This window comes from Triticum urartu, chromosome 1A (genome assembly GCF_056163025.1).
Source record: "Triticum urartu cultivar PI428250 chromosome 1A, HENAU_Tu73, whole genome shotgun sequence".
In the NCBI taxonomy this organism is placed as follows: domain Eukaryota; kingdom Viridiplantae; phylum Streptophyta; class Magnoliopsida; order Poales; family Poaceae; genus Triticum; species Triticum urartu.
In genome coordinates, this window is record NC_141873.1 from 49113223 (window position 1) to 49135534 (window position 22312).

At 47.5% G+C, this 22312-nt stretch overlaps 1 protein-coding gene and 2 pseudogenes across 2 annotated transcripts; all 3 read right to left on the reverse strand.

Moving 5' to 3' along the window:
• Window positions 1-10051, reverse strand: part of LOC147989881 (uncharacterized) — a 33174-nt pseudogene extending 23123 nt beyond the window's left edge.
• Window positions 10052-12961: 2910 nt separating this feature from the next.
• LOC125551147 (uncharacterized) lies at window positions 12962-15306 on the reverse strand. 2 transcript variants are annotated; one of them, XM_048714334.2, is made up of 3 exons: window positions 15174-15306; window positions 13423-15086; window positions 12962-13291 (listed from the first exon to the last, which is right to left on the reverse strand). In XM_048714334.2, the coding sequence occupies exon 2, from the start codon at window positions 15074-15076 to the stop codon at window positions 13442-13444; it is 1635 nt and encodes a 544-aa protein (XP_048570291.2). In that variant the 5' UTR covers window positions 15077-15086; window positions 15174-15306; the 3' UTR covers window positions 12962-13291; window positions 13423-13441. The 2 variants fall into 2 exon arrangements, with proteins under 2 accessions (XP_048570291.2, XP_048570338.2); XM_048714381.2 differs by having other exon boundaries at window positions 13404-15086.
• A 5543-nt stretch (window positions 15307-20849) lies between these two features.
• LOC147989882 (uncharacterized) lies at window positions 20850-22064 on the reverse strand (annotated as a pseudogene).
• Window positions 22065-22312: the final 248 nt, after the last annotated feature.

The following is a 22312-nucleotide window of genomic DNA, read 5'->3' on the forward strand; positions in this document are numbered from 1 at the left end:
GATTCTAACGTTCACATACAACGGGTGTAAGACAGATTTACACACGTGAAACACTTAGGTTGACTTGACGAGCCTAGCATGTACAGACATGGCCTCGGAACACAAGAGACCGAAAGGTCGAGCATGAGTCGTATGGTAGATATGATCAACATGAAGATGTTCACCGATGATGACTAGTCCGTCTCACGTGATGATCGGACACAGCCTAGTTGACTCAGATCATGTAATCACTTAGATGACTAGAGGGATGTCTATCTGAGTGGGAGTTCATAAGATGAACTTAATTATCCTGAACATAGTCAAAAGATCTTCGCAAATTATGTCGTAGCTCGTGCTTCAGTTCTACTGTTTAGATATGTTCCTAGAGAAAAATTAGTTGAAAGTTGGTAGTAGCATTTATGCAGACAGTAGAAGGCTTATGTCCTTAATGCACCGCTCAGTGTGCTGAACCTCGAACGTCGTCTGTGGATGTTGCGAACATCTGACATACACGTTTTGATGACTACATGATAGTTCAGTGCGTAATGCTAAATTGTTTAGAATTGAGGCACCAAAGATGGTTTTTGAAACATCGCCGAACATATGAGATGTTCCAAGGACTGAAATTGGGATTTCAGGCTCGTGCCCACGTCAAGAGGTATAAGACCTCCGATGATTTTCTTAGCCTGCAAACTAAGGGAGAAAAGCTCAATTGTTGAGCTTGTGCTCAGATTGTCTGAGTACAACAATCGCTTGAATCAAGTGGGAGTTGATCTTCCAAATGAAATAGTGATAGTTCTCCGAAGTCATTACCACCAAGCTGCTAGAGCTTCGTGATGAACTATAATATATCAGGGACATATATGATGATCCTTGAGATATTCGCGATGTTTGACACCACAAAAGTAGAAATCAAGAAGGAGCATCAATTGTTGATGGTTGGTGAAACCACTAGTTTCAAGAAGGGCAAGGGCAAGAAGGGATACTTCATGAAATGGCAAATCAGCTGCTGCTCTAGTGAAGAAACCCAAGGTTGAACCCAAACCCGAGACTAAGTGCTTCTGTAATAAGGGGAACAGCCACTGGAGCAGAATTACGCTAGATACTTGGTAGATGAGAAGGCTGGCAAGGTCGATAGAAGTATATTGGATATACATTGTGTTAATGTGTACTTTACTAGTACTCCTAGTAGCACCAGGGTATTAGATACTGGTTCGGTTGCTAAATGTTGGTAACTCGAAATAAAAGCTACGGAATAAACGGAGACTAGCTAAAGGTGAGCTGACGATATGTGTTGGAAGTGTTTCCAATGTTGATATGATCAAAGCATCGCACGCTCCCTCTACCATCGAGATTGGTGTTAAACCTAAATAATTGTTATTTGGTGTTTGCGTTGATCATAGACATGATTGGATTATGTCTATCGCAATGCGGTTATTCATTTAAAGAGAATAATAGTTACTCTGTTTATTTGAATAATACCTTCAATGGTCTTGCACCTAAAATGAATGGTTTATTGAATCTCGATCGTAGTGATACACATGTTCATGCCAAAAGATATAAGATAGTAATGATAGTACCACCTACTTGTGGCACTGCCACGTAAGTCATATCGGTATAAAACGCATGAAGAAGCTCCATGTTGATGGATCTTTGGGCTCACTTGTTTTTGAAAAGTTTGAGACATGCGAACCATGTCTATTGGTGTATATGCATGAAAAAACTCCATGCAAATGGACCGTTTGGACTCACTTGATTTTGAATCACTTGAGACATGCAAATCATACCACATGGGCAGGATGACTGAAAGCCTCGTTTTCAGTAAAATGGAACTAGAAAGCAACTTGTTGGAAGTAATACATTTTGATGTGTGCGGTCCAATAAGTGCTGAGGCGTGTAGTGAGTATCGTTATGTTCTTACTTCACAGATGATTTGAGTAGATATTGAGTACATTTACTTGATGAATCACGAGTCTGAATTATTGAAAGGTTCAAGTAATTTCAGGGTGAAGTTGAAAGATCGTCGTGACAAGAGGATAAAATGTCTATGATATGATCGTAGAGATGAATATCTGAACTACGAGTTTGGCACAGAATTAAGACATTGTGGAAATTGTTTCACAACCAATACATCCAAGAACACCATGGTGTGATGGTGTGTCCGTACATCATAACTGCACCCTATTGGATATGATGCGTACCATGATGTCTCTTATCGAATTACCACGATAATTTATGGGTTAGGCATTAGAGACAACCACATTCACTTTAAAAGGGGCACCACGTAATTCCGATGAGATGACACCGTATGAACTATGGTTTAGAGAAACCTAAGCTGTCATTTCTTGAAAGTTTGGGGCTGCGATGCTTATGTGAAAAAGTTTCAGGCTGATAAGCTCGAACCCAAAGCGGATAAATGCATCTTCATAGGACACCCAAAACAGTTGGGTATACCTCCTGTCTCAGATCCGAAAGCAATAAGGGATTGTGTCTAGAATCGGGTCCTTTCTCGAGGAAAATTTTCTCTCGAAGGAATTGAGTGGGAGGATGGTGGAGACTTGATGAGGTTATTGAACCGTCACTTCAACTAGTGTATAGCAGGGCACAAAGAGTTGTTCCTGTGGCACCTACACCAATTGAAGTGGAAGCTTATGATATTGATCATGATATTTCGGATCAAGTCACTCCTAAACCTCGTAGGATGACAAGGATGCGTACTACTTCAGAGTGGTACGTAATCCTGTCTTGGAAGTCATGTTGCTAGACAACAATGAACCTACGAGCTATGGAGAAGCGATGGTGGGCCTGGATTCCAAAATGGCTTGAGGCCATATAATCCGAGAGAGGATCCATATATGAAAACAAAGTGTAGACTTTGGAAGAACTACTTGATGGTCGTAAGGCTGTTACGTACATATGAATTTTAAAAGGAAGACGGACAATGATGGTAAGTATCACCATTAAGAAAGCTCGACTTGTTGTTAAGATGTTTTCCGACAAGTTCAAGGAGTTGACTACGATGAGACTTTCTCACTCGTAGCGATGCTAAGAGTCTGTTGGAATTATATTAGCGATTACTGCATTATTTATGAAATCTTGCAGATAGGATGTCAAAACATTGTTTCCTCGACGATTTTCTTGAGGAAAGGTTGTATGTGATACAACCGGAAGGTTTTGTCAATCCTGAAAGATGCTAATAAGTATGCAAAGCTCCAGCAATCCTTCTAAGGACTGGAGTAAGCATCTCGGAGTTGGAATGTATGCTTTGATGAGATGATCAAAGATTTTGGGTGTATACAAAGTTTATGAGAAACTTGTATTTCCAAAGAAGTGAGTGGGAGCACTATAGAATTTCTGATGAATATATGTTGTTGACATATTGTTGATCAGAAATGACGTAGAATTTCTGGAAAGCATATAGGGTTATTTGGAAAGTGTTTTTCAATGGAAAGCCTGGATTAAGCTACTTGAACATTGAGCATCAAGATCTATAAGGATAAGATCAAAACGCATAATGGTACTTTCAAATGAGCACATACCTTGACATGATCTTGAAGGTGTTCAAGATGGATTAGTCAAAGAAGGAGTTCTTGCCTGAGTTGTAAGGTATGAAGTTAAGACTTAAAGCTCGACCGCGGCAGAATAGAGAGAAAGGACGAAGGTCGTCCCCTATGCTTTAGACGTAGGCTCTACAGTATGCTATGCTGTGTACCGCACCTGAAGTGTGCCTTGCCATGAGTCAGTCAAGGGGTACAAGAGTGATCCAAGAATGGATCACAGGACAGCGGTCAAAATTATCCTTAGTAACTAGTGGACTAAGGAATTTTCTCGATTATGGAGGCGGTAAAAGAGTTCGTCGTAAAGGGTTACACCGATGCAAACTTTGACACTAATCCAGATTATTCTGAGTAGTAAACTGGATTCGTATAGTAGAACAGTTATTTGGAATAGCTCCAAATAGAACGTGGTAGCTGCATCTGGGAGATGACATAGAGATTTGTAAAGCACACACGGATCTGAAAGATTCAGACCCGTTGACTATAACATCTCTCACAAGCATAACATGATCAAAACCAGAACTCATCAAGTGTTAATCACATGGTAATGTGAACTAGATTATTGACTCTAGTAAACTCTTGGGTGTTAGTCACATGGGGATGTGACCTTGAGTGTTAATCACATAGCGATGTGAACTGGATTATTGACTCTAGTGCAAGTGGGAGAATGTTGGAAATATGCCCTAGAAGCAATAATAAATTGGTTATTATTATATTTCCTTGTTCATGATAATCGTTTATTATCCATGCTAGAATTGTATTGATAGGAAACTCAGATACATGTGTGGATACATAGACAACACCATGTCCCTAGTAAGCCTCTAGTTGACTAGCTCGTTGATCAATAGATGGTTACGGTTTCCTGACCATGGACATTGGATGTCGTTGATAACGGGATCACATCATTGGGAGAATGATGTGATGGACAAGACCCAATCCTAAGCCTAGCACAAAGATCGTGTAGTTCGTATGCTAAAGCTTTTCTAATGTCAAGTATCATTTCCTTAGACCATGAGATTGTGCAACTCCCAGATACCGTAGGAATACTTTGGGTGTGCCAAACGTCACAACGTAACTGGGTGGCTATAAAGGTACACTACAGGTATCTCCGAAAGTGTCTGTTGGGTTGGCACGAATCGAGACTGGGATTTGTCACTCCGTGTAAACGGAGAGGTATCTCTGGGCCCACTCGGTAGGACATCATCATAATGTGCACAATGTGATCAAGGAGTTGATCATGGGATGATGTGTTACGGAACGAGTAAAAGAGACTTGCCGGTAACGAGATTGAACAAGGTATCGGGATACCGACGATCGAATCTCGGGCAAGTATCGTACCGCTAGACAAAGGGAATTGTATACGGGATTGATTAAGTCCTTGACATCGTGGTTCATCCGATGAGATCATCGTGGAACATGTGGGAGCCAACATGGGTATCCAGATCCCGCTGTTGGTTATTGACCGGAGAGTCATCTCGGTCATGTCTGCATGGTTCCCGAACCCGTAGGGTCTACACACTTAAGGTTCGATGACGCTAGGGTTATAGAGATATTAGTATGCGGTAACACGAAAGTTGTTCGGAGTCCCGGATGAGATCCCGGACGTCACGAGGAGTTGCGGAATGGTCCGGAGGTCAAGATTTATATATGGGAAGTCTTGTTTTGGTCACCGGAAAAGTTTCGCGCATTATCGGTATTGTACCGGGAGTGCCGAAAGGGGTCCGGGGGTCCACCTGCCCCGGGGGGCCACATGGGATGTAGGGGTGTGCGCCTTGACCTATATGGGCCAAGGGCACCAGCCCCAAGAGGCCCATGCGCCAAGAGATAAGGGAAAGGAAGAGTCCTAAAGGGGGAAGGCACCTCCTAGGTGCCTTGGGGAGGATGGACTCCTCCCTAGCCGCACCCTTCCTTGGAGGAAGGGCCAAGGCTGCGCCCCCCCCCCTCTCCCTTGGCCCTATATATAGTGGGGGGAAGGGAGGGCAGCCATACCTAAGCCCTGGCGCCTCCCTCTCCCTCCCGTGACACATCTCCCTCCTCCCGCAGCGCTTGGCGAAGCCCTGTTGGAATCCCGCTACTTCCACCACCACGCCGCCGTGCTGCTGGATCTCCATCAATCTCTCCTCCCCCTTGCTGGATCAAGAAGGAGGAGACGTCGCTGCTCCGTACGTGTGTTGAACGCGGAGGTGCCGTCCGTTTGGCGCTAGGATCATCGGTGATTTGGATCACGACGAGTACGACTCCATCAACCCCGTTCTCTTGAACGCTTCCGCGCGCGATCTACAAGGGTATGTAGATCCACTCCTCCCTCGTTGCTAGATGACTCCATAGATTGATCTTGGTGACACGTAGGAAAATTTTGAATTATTGCTACGTTCCCCAACACACAAATCATGGGGAGCCTCTCTAGTTTCTTTAGAACACTCCTTTGCTAATATCATAATATCTTTTATTCATGTAGCTCGTAGGATCTTTGGCCTAGTTGGTTCAATTGGTATCTTTTGATAGCTTGCTTCAATTGGTATCTTTTGATTGCTTGATTGCTTGTTTCTCTCTTTGTTATGTCCTTGTGGCATATCATTCCTTTAGCAATCTTGGTGCCTCAATATAGTTGGTCTTCCTCCAAGTATTACCGTTGGATATGTGTATTGCATTCCACTCTCTTGTTGAGAAATACACAATTTATGGAGGAACACAATTTATATTGGCCTTCTATGCTTTTCGCCCATTTTGGCAATCGATGCCAATGGGGGAGAAGTTTCAGAGAGTTTTGTGGAGAAGTCTTCAGAGTTTTCTCCTTGCTTTGGTTTTGTTCCTAAGCATTTGCATCTCATACACATGCATTATTGGTTGTTGCATTGCTTGGTGATGCATAATTCCTTGTATAAACTCTCGTGAAAGTGATTGTCATCAATTACCAAAATGGGGGAGATTGAAAGAACATGCGGTGCCCCCATGTTTGGTTTTGGTAATTGATGACAATCTCTATGGACTAATGGTTTCCTTGAGTTATATTTGAAGGTTTTGTCCATAGGCTTTTCTTGGAGTACATGTGTTGGTTTCATTGAGAGTTTGTGTCGACCAAGGTGCTATTCAAGGAATTATCCAAAGATTGGTCATTTGAGAGTTGAGCTTATTGCAAGCATGTCTTGAAGAAGAAGATTGTGTGATCATTCATGTTTACCTTCAAGACATCATCCAAACGAAGAGAGTTGGAAAGATTCAAGGTTGATCAAGACTAAGTCAAGAGTGAATCAAGTTGATCAACTCACAAAGAGTAGAAGATGTACCGAGAGGGATCAAGTGATCCCATGGTATGATAAGCATTGTCCATTGCACTTTGTGTACTAACCCATGGTCTATGTGAGAGTCTATGTGGGGTTAGGTACGTGTCCATGGGCTTACGTTAAGAGGATGATATCATACAACCCATGGGAAGGATGACATCAAGTGGTGATCGCCATCAAGATTGCCGTGTGCAATTTCAAGTGGAGAATCACGAAGAGATCAAGTGCTTGAAGCTTGCCATCCATTGTGGTGTCAATGGACTCGTGAAGATGTGCCGAAGAGTGGCTCACCCATAGTGGAGTATGGGGGAGCAATCATCTAGTCTTCATCGACCCAACGCAATAAAGAAAGGTGGTCCATCTTGAGGAGGACAAGATCGTCATAATCTAACTCAAGTGGATCATGTGCAAGGCAAAGGTTTGCCCTTGATAGGTTTTCTATTTTACCGGTCTCATGGTGGTAGTTGGGAGACCGGGTTATAGGATCGATAGCCGTACTATCAAGGGGGGCTCTCAAGTGAGTAGCTTGATCGTATCGTTCGTCGAGAGCTCAAACCATTGCATCCTTGCATCATGTTTCTTGGTTCTTGTTTGGTTCTCTTTGTGAGTCTTAGAGCTTATGGTCATCTTGATGACAAGCTTGAGTTCATCGAAAACGGAGTTCGCATGCGTCTTCTATGATGTTTTCGGTGTTGTAGGTTTTACCGGTCTTATCCGAGGAAGGGTCCTCACCATTTTCTTATGGGCCTTTTCTAATTTGCTTCTTATTGATATTTCTTTGAAGATTGTGTTAGCCCTTGTTGCTAGCTTTCCAACAAACTTGGTTTCATCGAATTCGGAGTCCGTTTGCAAAAGTTGTGGCAGTTTTGGTGTTCTGAAAAGGCTGCAGCGGTACTACCGCGAATTGGAGCGGATGTAATTTTTTACTACCGCTCCAGAGCAGTACTACCGTGGCTCCTACAGCGGTAGTACCGCTCCGGACCAAAAACTCGTCCCAAGTCTTGCGGTGGTAGGCCCGGATGTATTTTTTAGTACCGCTCGCAAGCAGTAGTACCGCTACCATTTGCGGTAGTACCGTGAGGTCGAGCGGTAGTACCGTGAGGACGAGCGGTAGTACCGCTCCGGCGGTTCTTCTGGCCTTTTGCCTCCTCGCTGTTGTTTTTCAAAGGGGTACTTCCGCCCTAGCGGTAGTACCGCTCCTTGGAGCGGTAGTACCGCTCTGTGCGGGCTGTGAGCATAACGGTTGGATTTTTCCCCACCTATAAAAGGGGGTCTTCTTCCCCAATGAACTTTATCCTTTGAGCTCGTGTTCTTCCCCCATTGTTGACCTTCTTAAAGATTTCTAACTCTCAATCCCTCCAATGATTCTTGCTAGTTCTTAAGGGAAAAGAGAGAAGAGATCTAGATCCACGTTTCCACCAATCACTTTCTCCTCTTTGTGAGGGGAACCCCTTGGATCTAGATCTTGGAGTTCTTGGTGTTCTCCTTCTTGTTCTTCCTCTCATTTTCCTCCCTAGCATTAGTTGCTTCGGTGGGATTTGAGAGAGAAGGACTTGGGCACTCTGTGTGCCCTTGCCATTGCATTTGGTGCATCGGTTTGAGTTCTCCACGGTGATACGTGGAAGTGAAGTTTGAGAAGCTTATTACTCTTGGGTGTTTGGGCACCCTAGAGCTTGTTCCTCTTGGGTGCCTTGGCGCCCTAAACGGTTGGTGTTGTTCGGAGCTCAATCATTGTGGTGTAAAGCTCCGGGCAAGCGTCGGGGTCTCCAATTAGGTTGTGGAGATCGCCCCGAGCAATTTGACGGGTACCGGTGACCGCCCCCAAGGGTTGCCAAAGTGTACGGGTTCGGTGACCGCCCCCAAGGGTTGCCATTTGTACGGGTTCGGTGACCGCCCTCAATGGTCCCTTAGTGGAATCACGGCATCTTGCATTGTGCGAGGGCGTGAGGAGATTACGGTGGCCCTAGTGGCTTCTTGGGGAGCATTGTGCCTCCACACCGCTCCAAACGGAGATTAGCATCCGCAAGGGTGTGAACTTCGGGATACATCGTCGTCTCCGCGTGCCTCGGTTATCTCTTACCCGAGCTCTTTACTTATGCACTTTACTTTGTGATAGCCATATTGTTTCTTATCATATATCTTGCTATCACCTAGTAGTTTATCTTGCTTAGCATAAGTTATTGGTGCACATAGGTGAGCCTAGTTGTTGTAGGTTTTGTGCTTGACAAATTAACCGCTAGGTTTATTCCGCATTTGTTCTAGCCTAAACCGTAATTAGTTTAAAGCGCCTATTCACCCCCCCCTCTAGGCGACATCCACGATCTTTCAGTATGGGCTTCCTTATCCTTTCATGTAGCTTTCTTCTTCCTCTTTGTTCCTGGGGGACGCTGAGCAGTCTCAGTTGGTATTGGTGCTGACCTCATTGTTCCATCCCCTTCTGTGTATACATGAATCTTCCACTTTTGGATGTCTTTCACAGCTTCGCACCAATGCACATACATGAACTGGTGTGTCCATTGCGGCTGTGGTGCAGGTCTACAACTTGTTGCATAAATTGTTTATCACAGTGGCCACTCGCATAGGTGTTTCCCGTCTTGTTATAGCAGCCATTGAAAGAGGTTACCTTCTTTGTTGTTTTGTATCAATGGTTCTTGAGGTGCTTCACGTCCCTATGTCGATCACTCTCGGTTGTGTTGTTGTATGTATCAGCAACCTCCTTCAAGTAGTATTCTCCCTTCTTTGCATTCCCATCGATTGGATTCACAGAGTTGCACAACCAAGCACTCACCTGCACAAAAGGAAGTAAGCATACTGTTAAATTTGACTAAACAAAAGACAAGATGCATGTCCAAGAGTATAAAACTAGGAGAACTAGCCAAGATAAATTCTTAGGTAGCAAAACATGAGTTATGTTTGATGTCTACTTGACAAGAATAAGAGGATTTGGGGGGCTTACCAATCTGATATCCTCATGTTTTGTATAGTACAACCTCAGCCTATTTTCATCATATGCTTCCACATCGACTGTGACTCGTTTTCGCTTGTTCGATGGAGTTGAGGTCCTGGGATCAGACATTGATGGAAGAGGGTGGTACCTGGATGATGGCGGCGGCTGCTATGTGCAGAACATCAGATATTGAAAACCAAGTTGTTGAGGGGCTGGAAGGTGATGTTGGGATGATTTTGGACCTGAAGGAAGCTCATGAAACCATTAGGAGGACGGTATTCCATTGCAACTGAAGAAAAAAAGAATGTTTGATGAAGATAGAGCATGACAAGATTATATGATTTTGTAGGGATAACTTTCTTCAGCCATGATATTTTGAGAATACATGATTGCTTTATTAGTACGCTTGAAGTATTATTGTTTTATGTCAATATTAAATTATTTTTTTGAATCTTATGGATATGAATTTTCATGCCACAATAAGAAAAATTACATTGAATTATATGTTAGGTAGCATTCCACATAAAAAATTCTGTTTTTGCCATTTACCTACCCGAGGACGAGCATGAATTAAGCTTGGGATGCTTCATACGTCTCCAACATATCTATAATTTTTTATTTTTCCATGCTATTATATTATCTATCTTGGATGTTGTATATGCATTAATATGATATTTTATATCATTTTCTGGGACTAACCTATTAACCTAGTGCCCAGTGCCCAGTGCCAGTTGCTGTTTTTTTCCTTGTTTTTGTCTTCTACAGAAATCAATACCAAACGGAGTTCAAACAGAACGAAACTTTTTGAGGATTTTTCCTGGACCAGAAGACAACCATGAAGCTTCGGGAAGAGACCAGAAGACCCACGAGGGAGCCACAAGCCCTCAGGGCGTGCCCCGGGGGCGCCCTAGGCTTGTGGGGCCCTCGCACACCTCCTAACCCTAATCCCGGCTCTATAAATACCCAAATATTCCCCTTACATCAGAGGGCACACCAAAAATACTTTGTCGCCGCCGTAAGATTCTGTTCTCGTGAGATCCCATCTTGGGGCCTTTTCTGGCACTCTGCCAGAGGGGGATTCGATCACGAAGGGCCTCTACACCAACCTTGTTGCCCTTCCGATGATGTGTGAGTAGTTTACCACAGATCTACGGGTCCACAGCTAGTAGCTAGATGGCTTCTTCTCTCTCTCTTTGATCTTCAATACAATGTTCTCCTCGTTTTTGGAGATTTATTCGAGGTAATCTTCTTTTGCGGTGCGTTTGTTGAGATTCGATGAATTGTGGATTGATGGTCAGATTATTTATGAATATTATTTGAGTCTTCTCTGAACTCTTTTATACATGATTAAGATAGCTTTGCATCTCTCTCTGATCTATCGATTTGGTTTGGCCAACTAGATTGCTTTTTCTTGCAATGGGAGAGGTGCTTTGTGATGGGTTCAACCTTGCGGTGTCCTCACCCAGTGACAGTAGGGGTAGCGAGGCACGCATTTGTATTGTTGCCATTAAGGATAAAAAGATGTTTTTTACCATATTAATTGGATCTATCCCTCTAGTGAAAACTATGGCCCTCGGGGTCTATTTCTTATCATATATTTTCAGATCTATAAAACCAAAAACCCAAAACACCTTACTGCAATTTATCTATATTTACTTTATTTTGCCTTTTATCTCCATCAGATCTCACTCTTGCTAGTGACTGTGAAGGGATTGACAACCCTTTTTTCGCGTTGTGTGCAAGTGTTTGCTAGTTTGTGGAGGTGCATCTATGGGGGCTTGCTTGTACCTCCTACTGGATTGATACATTGGTTCTTAACTGAGGGAGATAGTTATCTCTACTTTGTTGCATCACCCTTTCCTCTTCAAGGGGAAAATGAACGCAAGCTCAAGAAGTGGCATCAGTGCCTATGATGCTTACTTCAAGCTAAAGAGGATGTCATCGGACACATTGAGTTCTCTGGTCTCCAGAAGTGCATGGCTGCTACTAGGATGCTTCTGTGCCCTAGACTAGTGGGATGAGTACCTTCAGGTATCTGTGAGCACATGCCTCAAGGCCATGGTTTGATTTGCTACTGCAACGGTCAAGGTGTTTGTAACGTGATACCTTGACAACCCCAACACTGGAAATATGTTAATGGTGTTTGATAATCAAAGGTTATTGAAATGACAATGTGTGACTCCGAACATGTTGATATTTTAGTAGTTCTTTTTTACGTAGGGTAATACATTAATATCAAGATGGTACCAATTGCCGTGGGCCCTCTTCCTTCGTGCCGGAGCCATCTCCCTAGATTCATGCGGTACAGGACGCAAGTCCGCCGGTTTTCTGCAATGGACCAACCGACCGTTCACTGGTCTGGCCCGGTTCGGTCCTCCTTTTTATGTTCTGGGAGTCTCTCGCAGCACGCATAACTTGTGATGAATTGAATTAAGTTGTGTAATTTGACATTTATTTATGCCAAAAGTAAAAGCATGGAGAACAATGATTCGAAGAAGAGTCTCATCTACACATGTCCATGAACAGTAAATTCAAAAATAATAGTAGAAAAAACAAAACAACTGAGGCCTAGTTTGGCAACAAAGTTTTTCTAAAATCGAAGTATTCAGATACTGAAGTATTTACATGCCCGGGCAACAAATACTTCAGTTTTAAAAAAAGAGGTCCGGAGCTCTTTTTTACATACTTCAAAATTAGTGCAGTTTCTAGCAATACCGAAGTATATAAAACTGCATTTTTTGTTGGGGCCAAACAGCCTGAAGTATTTAATACTTTAGTATTTTTAGAAACTGAAGTATTCTCAAAATACTTCGAAAAAACTGAGCTCCCAAACGGACCCTGAATTTTTTAATCAACCAAGACGCTCAGGTGCATGCAAATTTTCACGGTAAAATGACATCCGAGGAGCTCGTGGCAAAGAAAAAAGAACGGCCACGAACCCAAGCATCTTGGATGCCTAAATTTTTTTAATAAAAAATTGAATTCGTTTTTGAATTTGCTGTTCACCGAGAGCAGATAAGCCTGGGTTCTTCTCTGGATTACCGCTGATGCACCAATTACCAAGGTTTCTAATATGGATAACAAGTATCTAAACGCGTTGACTGGTATAATCATTCATTTCAGACAAAAATTGAACACAGCATGGAAACAAATTTTCATCGCCAAAAAAGAAACATGGAAACAAATTTCTGCTACAAATTTTAGATCGAAATGACCCAGCTTATAATGCAGGCAATACAGCAACAGTCCAAATTCCAAATGGATAGATAGGATATAAATCATCATCGACTTAGATGTCTTTGCACCACAGATAACTCACTAACATGTAGTAGAAGACAGGCCAAAAAGATGTAACTGATGTGTGATGATTCTACTTCACCACTCCACATGGATGCAACACAACTGACTACTTCCTGAACTATTTTTCCTGCTAGAGGTTATCATCGCCTAAGATTCAAAAACTTTCTTGCTTGATTTGAACATGTAGACTCTTCCATTGTCTTCTCATATCCAAAATAACTAACCTGCAAGAGAAAAACAGCATCGACATTGAGTAACACAAGAACAGGAAATGCTACAATGTGTCATGATGCAGACAAGAAAGGGAGTACATTGTCAGGGATGAGCAGAAGAGACCAGAGTGATTCTGCAAAACCTGAGTCTGAGTGAGGCAGCTAGTGAAGAGCTTCGACTGCGAGGAGGTCGAGGAGATCCATGCCCTCCGCCTCATCAAGCAGGTGATCCATCTCATCGGCGTTCATGGGGCTCTGCGGAGAATCATCGGCCTGCGCGGCGGGAGCGGACAGCGAGTAGGCGAGGCGGAAGCTGATGAGGTTGGGGCTGAGGGCGCCGATCTTGGCCGTGCCCGCGAACGCCGCCGCGGCGTCCAGGCTACTCTCGAAGATCACCACGGCGACGGAGAAGCCTTCCGGCCTGGCCTCCACCACGGGCCCGAACCGGCTGAAGATGTCGACGAGGTCGGTCGCCGGAGGGACGGCGGTCGGGCCGGTGAAGTTCAGCAGCAGCCCGGTCAGCCGAGGCTGCTCGTCCTTGTGCTGCGGCTTCGCCGGAGGAGGAGCAGCGGTGGTGACGGTGACGTCATGCAGCTGAGCGGCATGATCGGCAGCAGCGCTTGTGCACCGTGTCACCACAGCAGCGTTCGCCGGAGGAGTGGGCGTGGCGCGGTCGGCTCTGCGGGTCACCGGCGGCGACAGCGACATCCGGCGTGCGGCCCTGCGCATGAGCTTCCCCATCTTTGTGGTCGGCTCGTAGTTCTCCACCTCCTGGGCGTCTTCCACGCTCTCCCTTGCTCTGCCGCAGGTGATGCACCTTGAGTCCTTCCATATGCCATCGGCACTGTCGCCCCTCGGCCGTCCCCTCTTGGCGGTGCCACTGGCGCGGCCACGGCGTGCCGGCGTGGCCCCCATGGCGCCATCGGCAACGTCGCGGATGCCGTACCAAACCGTGTACACGGGGAGGCCTCCGGTGCCCCTCCACCGGGTGAAGGCCCTGAGCTGCGCGGTGGCGACGGTGAGCTCGAGCCGGTCAGCTCCGGCGAGCGGCGCGACGGCGAGCGCGGAGAGGTACTCGACGAACGCCTCGCCGCGGAACGCGTCCCGGGCGAAGGCGGTGTCCACCACGGCCCCGTGCGCGCCCTCCCGGACGCCGGCGTTGTCGACCACCTGCCGCTTGGCGACGCCGCGGCTGATGGCGCAGTCGCAGGACAGGCCGAAGTCGACGCGGCGCGCGACCTCGCCGAGCGCGGCGTCCACGGCGGAGGCGAACGGGGACATGGTCCTGCGGGCGCCCCAGCGCGGGACGTGGGCGCGGTCCACCGCGGCGAAGCGCGGGAACCCCTCGCGGAACGGGCGGAGCGCGGCCGGGTCGTCCTCCCACGCGAACGTCCGCTCCCAGAAGTTGGCGACCAGGGCGGCGCCGCGCCGCCGGCGCTCCCCGAGCGCGAGCGCCGACGCGTCCGCCGGGTCGAACACCTGCGCCGGCCACCAGTGGTAGCCCCGCACCTTGGCCCACACCAGCCGAGGCGGCGCCGGGAGCCCCGCCTCGTCCTCGTCCTCGCGCTCGAACACGTAGTCGTACCGAGCGCGCCCCACCTCCCCGCCCTTGGCCACGCGCGCCGTCGGCGAGGCCTTCTTCCTGGTCCGCCGGTGACTGGATCGCTGGAGCAACTCCGCCACGTCCGGGTGCAAGGACCGTGCCCTCCGTGCCGGAGTTCCCGCGGTGCTCCCGTGCCCCCCGTCGACGTTCCTGGCGACGGCTCCTTCCTCCGGCGACAGAGTAGCAGGCGCCATGGTTACCACCCTGCAAACAAGCAGCGGCAACAAACGATCAGCGCGTCCTCGACTCTTCTGTTCTCGAAAGGGGGGAGGGGGAAGGGCTTGCCCTTACCGGAGAGCGAGCAGCAGGCGGCCGTGGACGGGGACGAAGGAGCTCTGTGGAGACGGACGGCGACGGAGAGGGAGGGGTTTGGTTGGGGTTTAGGGGTGAGGCGATGGGAAGAACAGAGAGGCCATATGCCAAAATGCAGTCTTGTGGGGTGAGACGGAGGGAAGGGCTACGTGAGCAAAAGGAAGGTGGTTGTTTTCTTTTCCCGAAAGAAAGAGGAAAAGGTTTCTTGTCTTTTTTGCATTGGTAGTACAATGCCATGCAGATGCCTCTTTTACTGCCTCTGATTTTGTCAGTTGGGGCCTTGTACTATGATGAACAGTACTCCTACATGCCATTCACTTTGAGGTCGGAAACAGAGGATTGGTAGTACTTTGAGTTTGGAAACAGTACTCCTATTCATGTTTCCCCATCAGATCAAATTTTTTTTTAGTTTGCACTTTTTTTAGCATCGTATTTGTCGCATGAAACTGATGCCAGTCGACTGAAATCCACTGTCAAAATGCACACCCATGTCATCACATTCCTACTGTTTTTCACCAAGAAAGATATCGTTGTTGCGTGGTGGTGTATGCGGCCGTACTTGCTGGGGATTGACATGAAGTAAAATTCCATCAGGGAACTGTTGCGGAACCGATCACAGCAGAGGCAGCCGGGCTACCCCATGAGCAAAAGACGGCAAGGGGCAATCCGTTTCATCAGAAAGCAAAAACGTGGTACAAACTGCCACAGCTCTCATCATCTCCTGTCTGCGCCTGCTGCAGCAGCAGCCGGTCCGCTGGCTGGCTGGCTGGCTGGCTCGTGTGATCGACCTCCATCTCAAGCACCAGGCGGGCTCATGGCTCCTGCGCCAGCGGTGAAATACTGGTGGTGCTTCGGTTAGATTTTATTTAAACGGTGAAAAAATGGCAATCAACAGTAAATGGTGATGATTTAGGGAGATTTCAAACGTTTTTCCGACAACCTAACGGTGAAATAGTGTCATGTAAACAACGCCTGAAAAGAATCTTGTCTCTTTCAAGCAAACCCTTCAAAAGAATTGTGATCTTCTTCATTACAAAACCAATGTATATTTCTTTTTTTTTTGAACTGAAAACCAACGTATCTTTGGTTCAATGAACTTCACTGTGTTTTTTTTAGAAAAGGAGGAGGACCCCAACCAGGACGCTGATAGTTTGGGCCTAATACCAAACAGACCTCGCATCCAAACCTAACATCTAAGACCTGGGATCCCAACCAGGACGCCTGCCGGGTATGGGGCACCCATCAGTCCGGCGCACTCCTCAACCAGAACGTCTGTCGGGTATGAGGCCGCTGCCGTCACCTGCCACCAATCCATCTTCAGTGTTGTACTGCTGCATCTACCTTGCCCGGTCACGCTGCCGTCGACGCCACCATGGCGCCAGACAGCTCCACCGCCCCGCGCTCGTCCATCCAGCCGCATCCGTCGTCGATATGCAGTTGCACCATGCCGCCAAAACTCGTCATCATCTATGCGGTGGATACAACGCCGCACCACCTGGCAACCTCCACACCGTCGCCACTGCTGGAGGTACTCGGAGCCCACCATCCACATCATCTGTCCCCCGAGCAGCAGGTCCTCCCAAGACAGCGCCTTCATTGAGGATACGACGCGCAGGACGCCGCCGCCGCCCAATCCAGACTGAATTTTGGACTTTCGTCCGGGAGGTGTTCGGAGGTGGATAGAAGAGACCTCGGCTTCGCCTCCACGGAGAGTAACAGCGTCGAGTAACGTCACCGATGCCGGGCCGGCCTAGCCGACCAAAGTTTCCTCCGGTCCCCATCCTATGCCACCAAACCTCCATCTGCTCCGGATCCGGCAACGGGCCACGATCCAAAACCTGCGAAGATGCAGGAGCCATGGGGCTCGACCCGCCAGAAAGGAGGATCGAGAAGAACCCATTGTAGATCTCCAGACGCCGAAACCAGCGGTCCGACGTGGCCAGTGACGACCATCACCACCCCGCGGCGGCCGACGGAGTCCGAAGACGGGATCCAGATGGATCCTCGCGACCACCGGGCATTCCCAACGCAGCCACCACCTCGCAACACGTAGGGCGCCACCACCGCGCCGCGCACGACGCCGCCTGTAGACCCGCCCAACGCGTCGGCGAACCCCACGTTCGCCCGGCGCTCCTCTCGACCCCGCTGTCCCGCACCAGCCAAAGACGAAAAGGATGGGGAGAAGCCCCGCCGCCGCCCAGCCCGCCAGGCTTCGCCCGGCGGCACTGCGGACCGCGGCGAGGAGGGAGAGGGGCAGAAGAGGTGCGAGAAGCGGCGGCTAGGGTTTCCCCCCGGGTTGCCTGCAGGGGCGACACAAGGGGGCCTGAACTTCATTGTGTGTGTGGCGGGCCTGCTGTTATCTTACTTTACCCACTTGGCATTACCTGCGGTTGTAGCTATCCGTGGCCGTGCAACTACTGTCGCTCTCTCAAACCCATGCTGCTCCAAAGGAGAGTTTTTCTTTGTCCCTCTCAATCCAGTATGTGCTGTCAACTTTTCTGAAATTTCTACTTTTTTAGCATGATATATTAGTAGTCACATGAAATTGATACCTGTAGACTCAATCCACCATGAAAGAAAGAAAAGTAGCCCTACCCTGTAGACTCAATCTACTGTTTATTTCGCCTAAAATAAAAATGTGTTATTGTGGCATGGTGGTATGCAGCTGGGCTACCAATAAGCAAAAGATGGGAAGAAGCCAGAAGCAGGAAGCAAAAAGCATGGTAGATACTGCCGGTCCTCTGGTTGGTTGGTTCATGTACTCATGGATCATGGCACCATGCCAGCAACCAATCCACGGTGAAACAGTGGATGCTTGTGAAACGTCTTTCCAACAGTACACACCCCAGACCTTGGTTTTACTCACAACTTCACGTCAACAAAACTTGAAAAAAAAAGTGATCTTCTTCACAAAACCACCTGTCATTGCCGTGATGTGTCTTTGGTGCAATCTTGTGGGGGCGAGACGGAAGGAAGGCCGACGTGAGCAAATGGAAGGTGGTCGTTTTCTTTTTCAGAAAGAAAGAGGAAAAGTTTCTTGTCTTTTTTGGAGTTTCTTTTCTGCACTGGTAGTACAATGCAGATGCCTCTTTTACTGCCTCTGATTTTGTCAGTTGGGGCCTTGTACTATGAACAATGCATGCCATTCACTTTGAGCTTGGAAACACAAGATTGATTTCGTATGATCAACTACTCCTATTAATGTTAGAGCATCTGCAGTCTGACGCCCCAAACGTATCTCAAATCGTCCCGGCACAAAAAATCGACTCATCCAGACGCCTTAAACCGGCCTCAAACGTCCGAGCTGCTTGGGGCCCCTTGTATATAGCTCAAATCTAGGGTGGATATGGGGCGGACAGGGCACACCTAGATGCGTCCGTCTGATAGGCCCGGCACACCACCAATCCCACAATTGTCCCAATAAATCCCTAATCCGGCTTCCAACTTCAAACCCTAGGTCATCCACTCGCCTCTCTCGCTCCGTCCTATCCTCTTCTCTCCTCCATTCCAATCCAATCGAGAGCAATGTCGAGTTCCAGCGGCCACTCCGGCTCCGACCTCGAGTACGATGAGGAGCTGGCCCTTCGCTTTGCCTTGGGGCTGTCCAAGGTGGACACCGGGGGGCAGCTCCGGATCTGCAGCGTTGCCGACGCTAGTGTGAAAGTGGTGGTCCCGCACCTCTATGTGACTAACATCATGCTAAAACAGTGTAAATAAAATAAAATTGACTGGACATTCTTGGTTATAATCTAACGGGGTAAAAGCATCTACAACCGCGAAGAGTTAATAACTCGGACCCTTAAACGTCTACGGACGCGTCGGGCACGCCTCATATTTTGCTTTTCACATTCATGTATCTTATATCTGGCACCTTATGTCCATATTATACATACAATGTGAGCTATTCTACATGATCAAACAACTGCAACAAGATCGGCTGCAAACGGACATTAAACGAGCTTCACATCATCCAAAAGATCATCTGTGTTTGTCACCAAACAAGTTCTTAAACATCAACAACTAAGGCCCTATTTGGTTCATAAGTCCTAGGACTTTTTCTAGTCCCAACTAAAAAGTCCCTAGTCCCTAGAAAGTCCCTCCCTGTTTGTTTCCAGGGACTAAAAAGTCCCTAGTCCCTCCTTAGAGGTTATTAAATGACCATATTAAATGACCATATTACCCCTTGTATACAAAAAAAATAACAACCGAACAACACCATGGGACGGCGGGGCAATGGGTGCAGTGAGGGGCATTGTTGGAAAAGTCCCAAAAAAACTCTCCTTGAGAGTCTTTTTCATTTAATCCCAAAAAACAACTTTTAATCCTGTTTGGTTAAAAAGTCTCTAAGAGGAACTTTTTCTAGTCCCTACATCAAAAAATCCCTGAAAACAAACACCCCCTAAAAACGATATAAACATAAGAGGAACTGATACCAATCGACTCCTTTTTTCACCATAAAAGAAAGTAGTCCCATGTCATTGCATTCTATTACTACTACTGTTTTTCACCGTCAAAGAAAGATTTAGTTGTTGTGTGGTGGTATGCAGCCGTACTTGCTGGGGATTGACATGAAGTAAAATTCCATGAGGGCACTGTTGCGGATCAGATCACAGCAGAGGCAACTGGGCTTCTTTCTGCCATCAGCAAAAAAAAGATGGGAAGGGGGTTTGCCACAAAGAAAGAAAGAAGCAATCCGTTTCATCACAAAGCAAAAGCAAAGCTTGGCAGAAACTGCCACAGCTCTCATCATCTCCTGTCTGCACCTGTTGCCGCAGCAGCCGGTCCGCTGGCTGGCTGGCTGGCTCGTGTGACCTGGAGACCAGGTGGGTTCATTGCCAGCGGTGAAATAGTGGGGCCGAATTTCGTGTTTTCACCCTTTTTGGTAAGAATTACAGGATCTGACCCTGGTTGCTAAAAATTTCGGGATTTGACCCTTTTGCTACCGCCAGGGCCACTGGCGGTAGGGTTAGATAGCCTACCGCCACGGCCCATGGCGGTAGGGGTGCGACGGAGGGGGACGGCGGCCGTTTGACTGCGCTGACATGGATAAAAACCTACCGCCAGGAGGCCTGGCGGTAGGCTGTCCAAACCTACCGCCAGAGCACCTGGCGGTAGGGTGTAGCAGGGTTTTGCCGTACAAACTTTCTGTAACGAAATGTGCAGTGGACCTGGCGGTAGGTTCACCCTACCGCCATTGGGCCTGGCGGTAGGCTGTGCGACCCTACCGCCAGAGCCCACGGCGGTAGGGTCCTGTGTTTTTCAGTGTAATGTTTCTGTAACAAGAATGGAAGGGCCCTGGTGGTAGGTTGTCTGACCCTACCGCCAGGGTCCTTGGCGGTAGGGTCCTGTGTTTTATTGTTTTCAAATTCAATATGACGGTAATATTATAGCAAGTTTTACAAATATGACAACAATATCACAGATCTCAAACAAATAAACTTGGGCATCACATACACATTAACAAATGAAGTGCATAGAACATTTCAAACGAACTTCAACTAATTAGTAAACGGAGTTCCACATAGTTTCACAAATAGCAAACACATAGATCCACAAATAGCAAACACATAGTTCCATGTAGTTTCATAACCACTAGACAAGTTCAACCAAATGAAGTTCAACCAAACTAAAAGAGCCAACTATCGAAGAGCATAATCAGTTGCTCCTTCCCCTCTTGGAGGTACAGTCCTCGTTACTCTTTAAACGAGTCTCTTCGGTCTTCTTCTTGGGCCGTCGAGGAACCGGTCTCTGGAAAGGGTCCGGACTCAGCAAATTCTTTTTCTTCGGATTCCTCTTCTTCGGTAGCTGAGATGCTTGAGATGTTTGAGTTGGTGGAGGTCCATAATCTTCATCGTACTCCTCCTCCCCGTTGCTCTCATCCTCCTCCTCCCCTTCTTCATATGTGGCCTCCTCCTCCTCATCATCATCATCATCCTCCTCCTCCCCAACCAACCTAGACGACGAGGGAACATGGCTCGATGAGCCGATGAGACCCTGTGTGGCTACAGGCTGATATGCTTCAACTGACCCAGCTCCAGCACACCCAAGCAGCCCTACCAGCTTGCGACAACGCTGCACGAACTTCTGCACTCACAATGAAGCAAGGTCATAATAAGTATCAGATCGACTGACTACAAGTGAACAAGATGCATTTGTTCCGAGGAGGCTGAAATTGTACCTTCATCGTCCCCCTAACTCTGGTCTCCGATTGTACGCTCCCGGGAAGATCACCTAGTGCATCTGAGGCATCGAAGATGCATCTGTTCAGCTCACCGGACTGCAACGGCATAAGTCAGTCACGATGACGAATAAAATATTTTAAAATCAACCGTCGGTTCGAACTTACCACTCTGTTGATGCCGGTCCGGTATGCCTGTTCATCGGGGTCATCCCTCTCCAGCTCCGCGATGTCTTCCGCCGTCCATCGAGGCCTGAGACGAAGACGTTGCTTCTGGCCATCATCGTACCACCTCATGTGTCGGCCCAGGTAATCATCCCAGTTAGTCACTCTCCTCTCCACGTCTTTATGGTACCTCCGTCGGTCCCACGCCTCCACATGAGTCTTATGCTCCTCTTCCCAGTCTGTGATCGACTGATTCTTCTGCCGGCTCTTCCTGCAAGGCATAAGCAACAAGAATCATCATAAGCGCAATGAGATCATCATAAGCAACAAGAAACATGATAATCTCACGGAGAACAAAGAGCTCACAGGTGGAGCGCGTGGCCGCCGGTATTGGTGGGCTGGCCTGGTGGGGTATGCTGATAAATCCCAAACTGTGTGGCCACGCGTTGTGGCAAATGCCACTCGACGGCGTACACACAGATCATGGGCACGATGCACCGCCAGAGACCACGGTCCGCATCACACATCACGTTCAGATCAAAGTCCCACTGTCGTTCTTGTCGATACGGCCACCAGATTACCTATTACATATACCTTGGTAAGTTCGCACTCTCGGTCAATAGTGGAATCAAAGAGAAAGGTGTTGGGCGAGTTCATATACCTGCGTATGCGTCAAAGCGTCCAACTCGTTGGTGTATGTCTTGTACGAAGTCTTGTTTAGGCCCGTGTAGAGTTTGACAACATCCCACTCGTAAGCTACGGTGGGGTTTCGAGT

Bases quoted from the DNA above. Each gene is read 5' to 3' on its own strand.
- LOC125551147 (XM_048714334.2), bottom strand. From the start codon at position 15,076: ATGGCGCCTGCTACTCTGTCGCCGGAGGAAGGAGCCGTCGCCAGGAAC.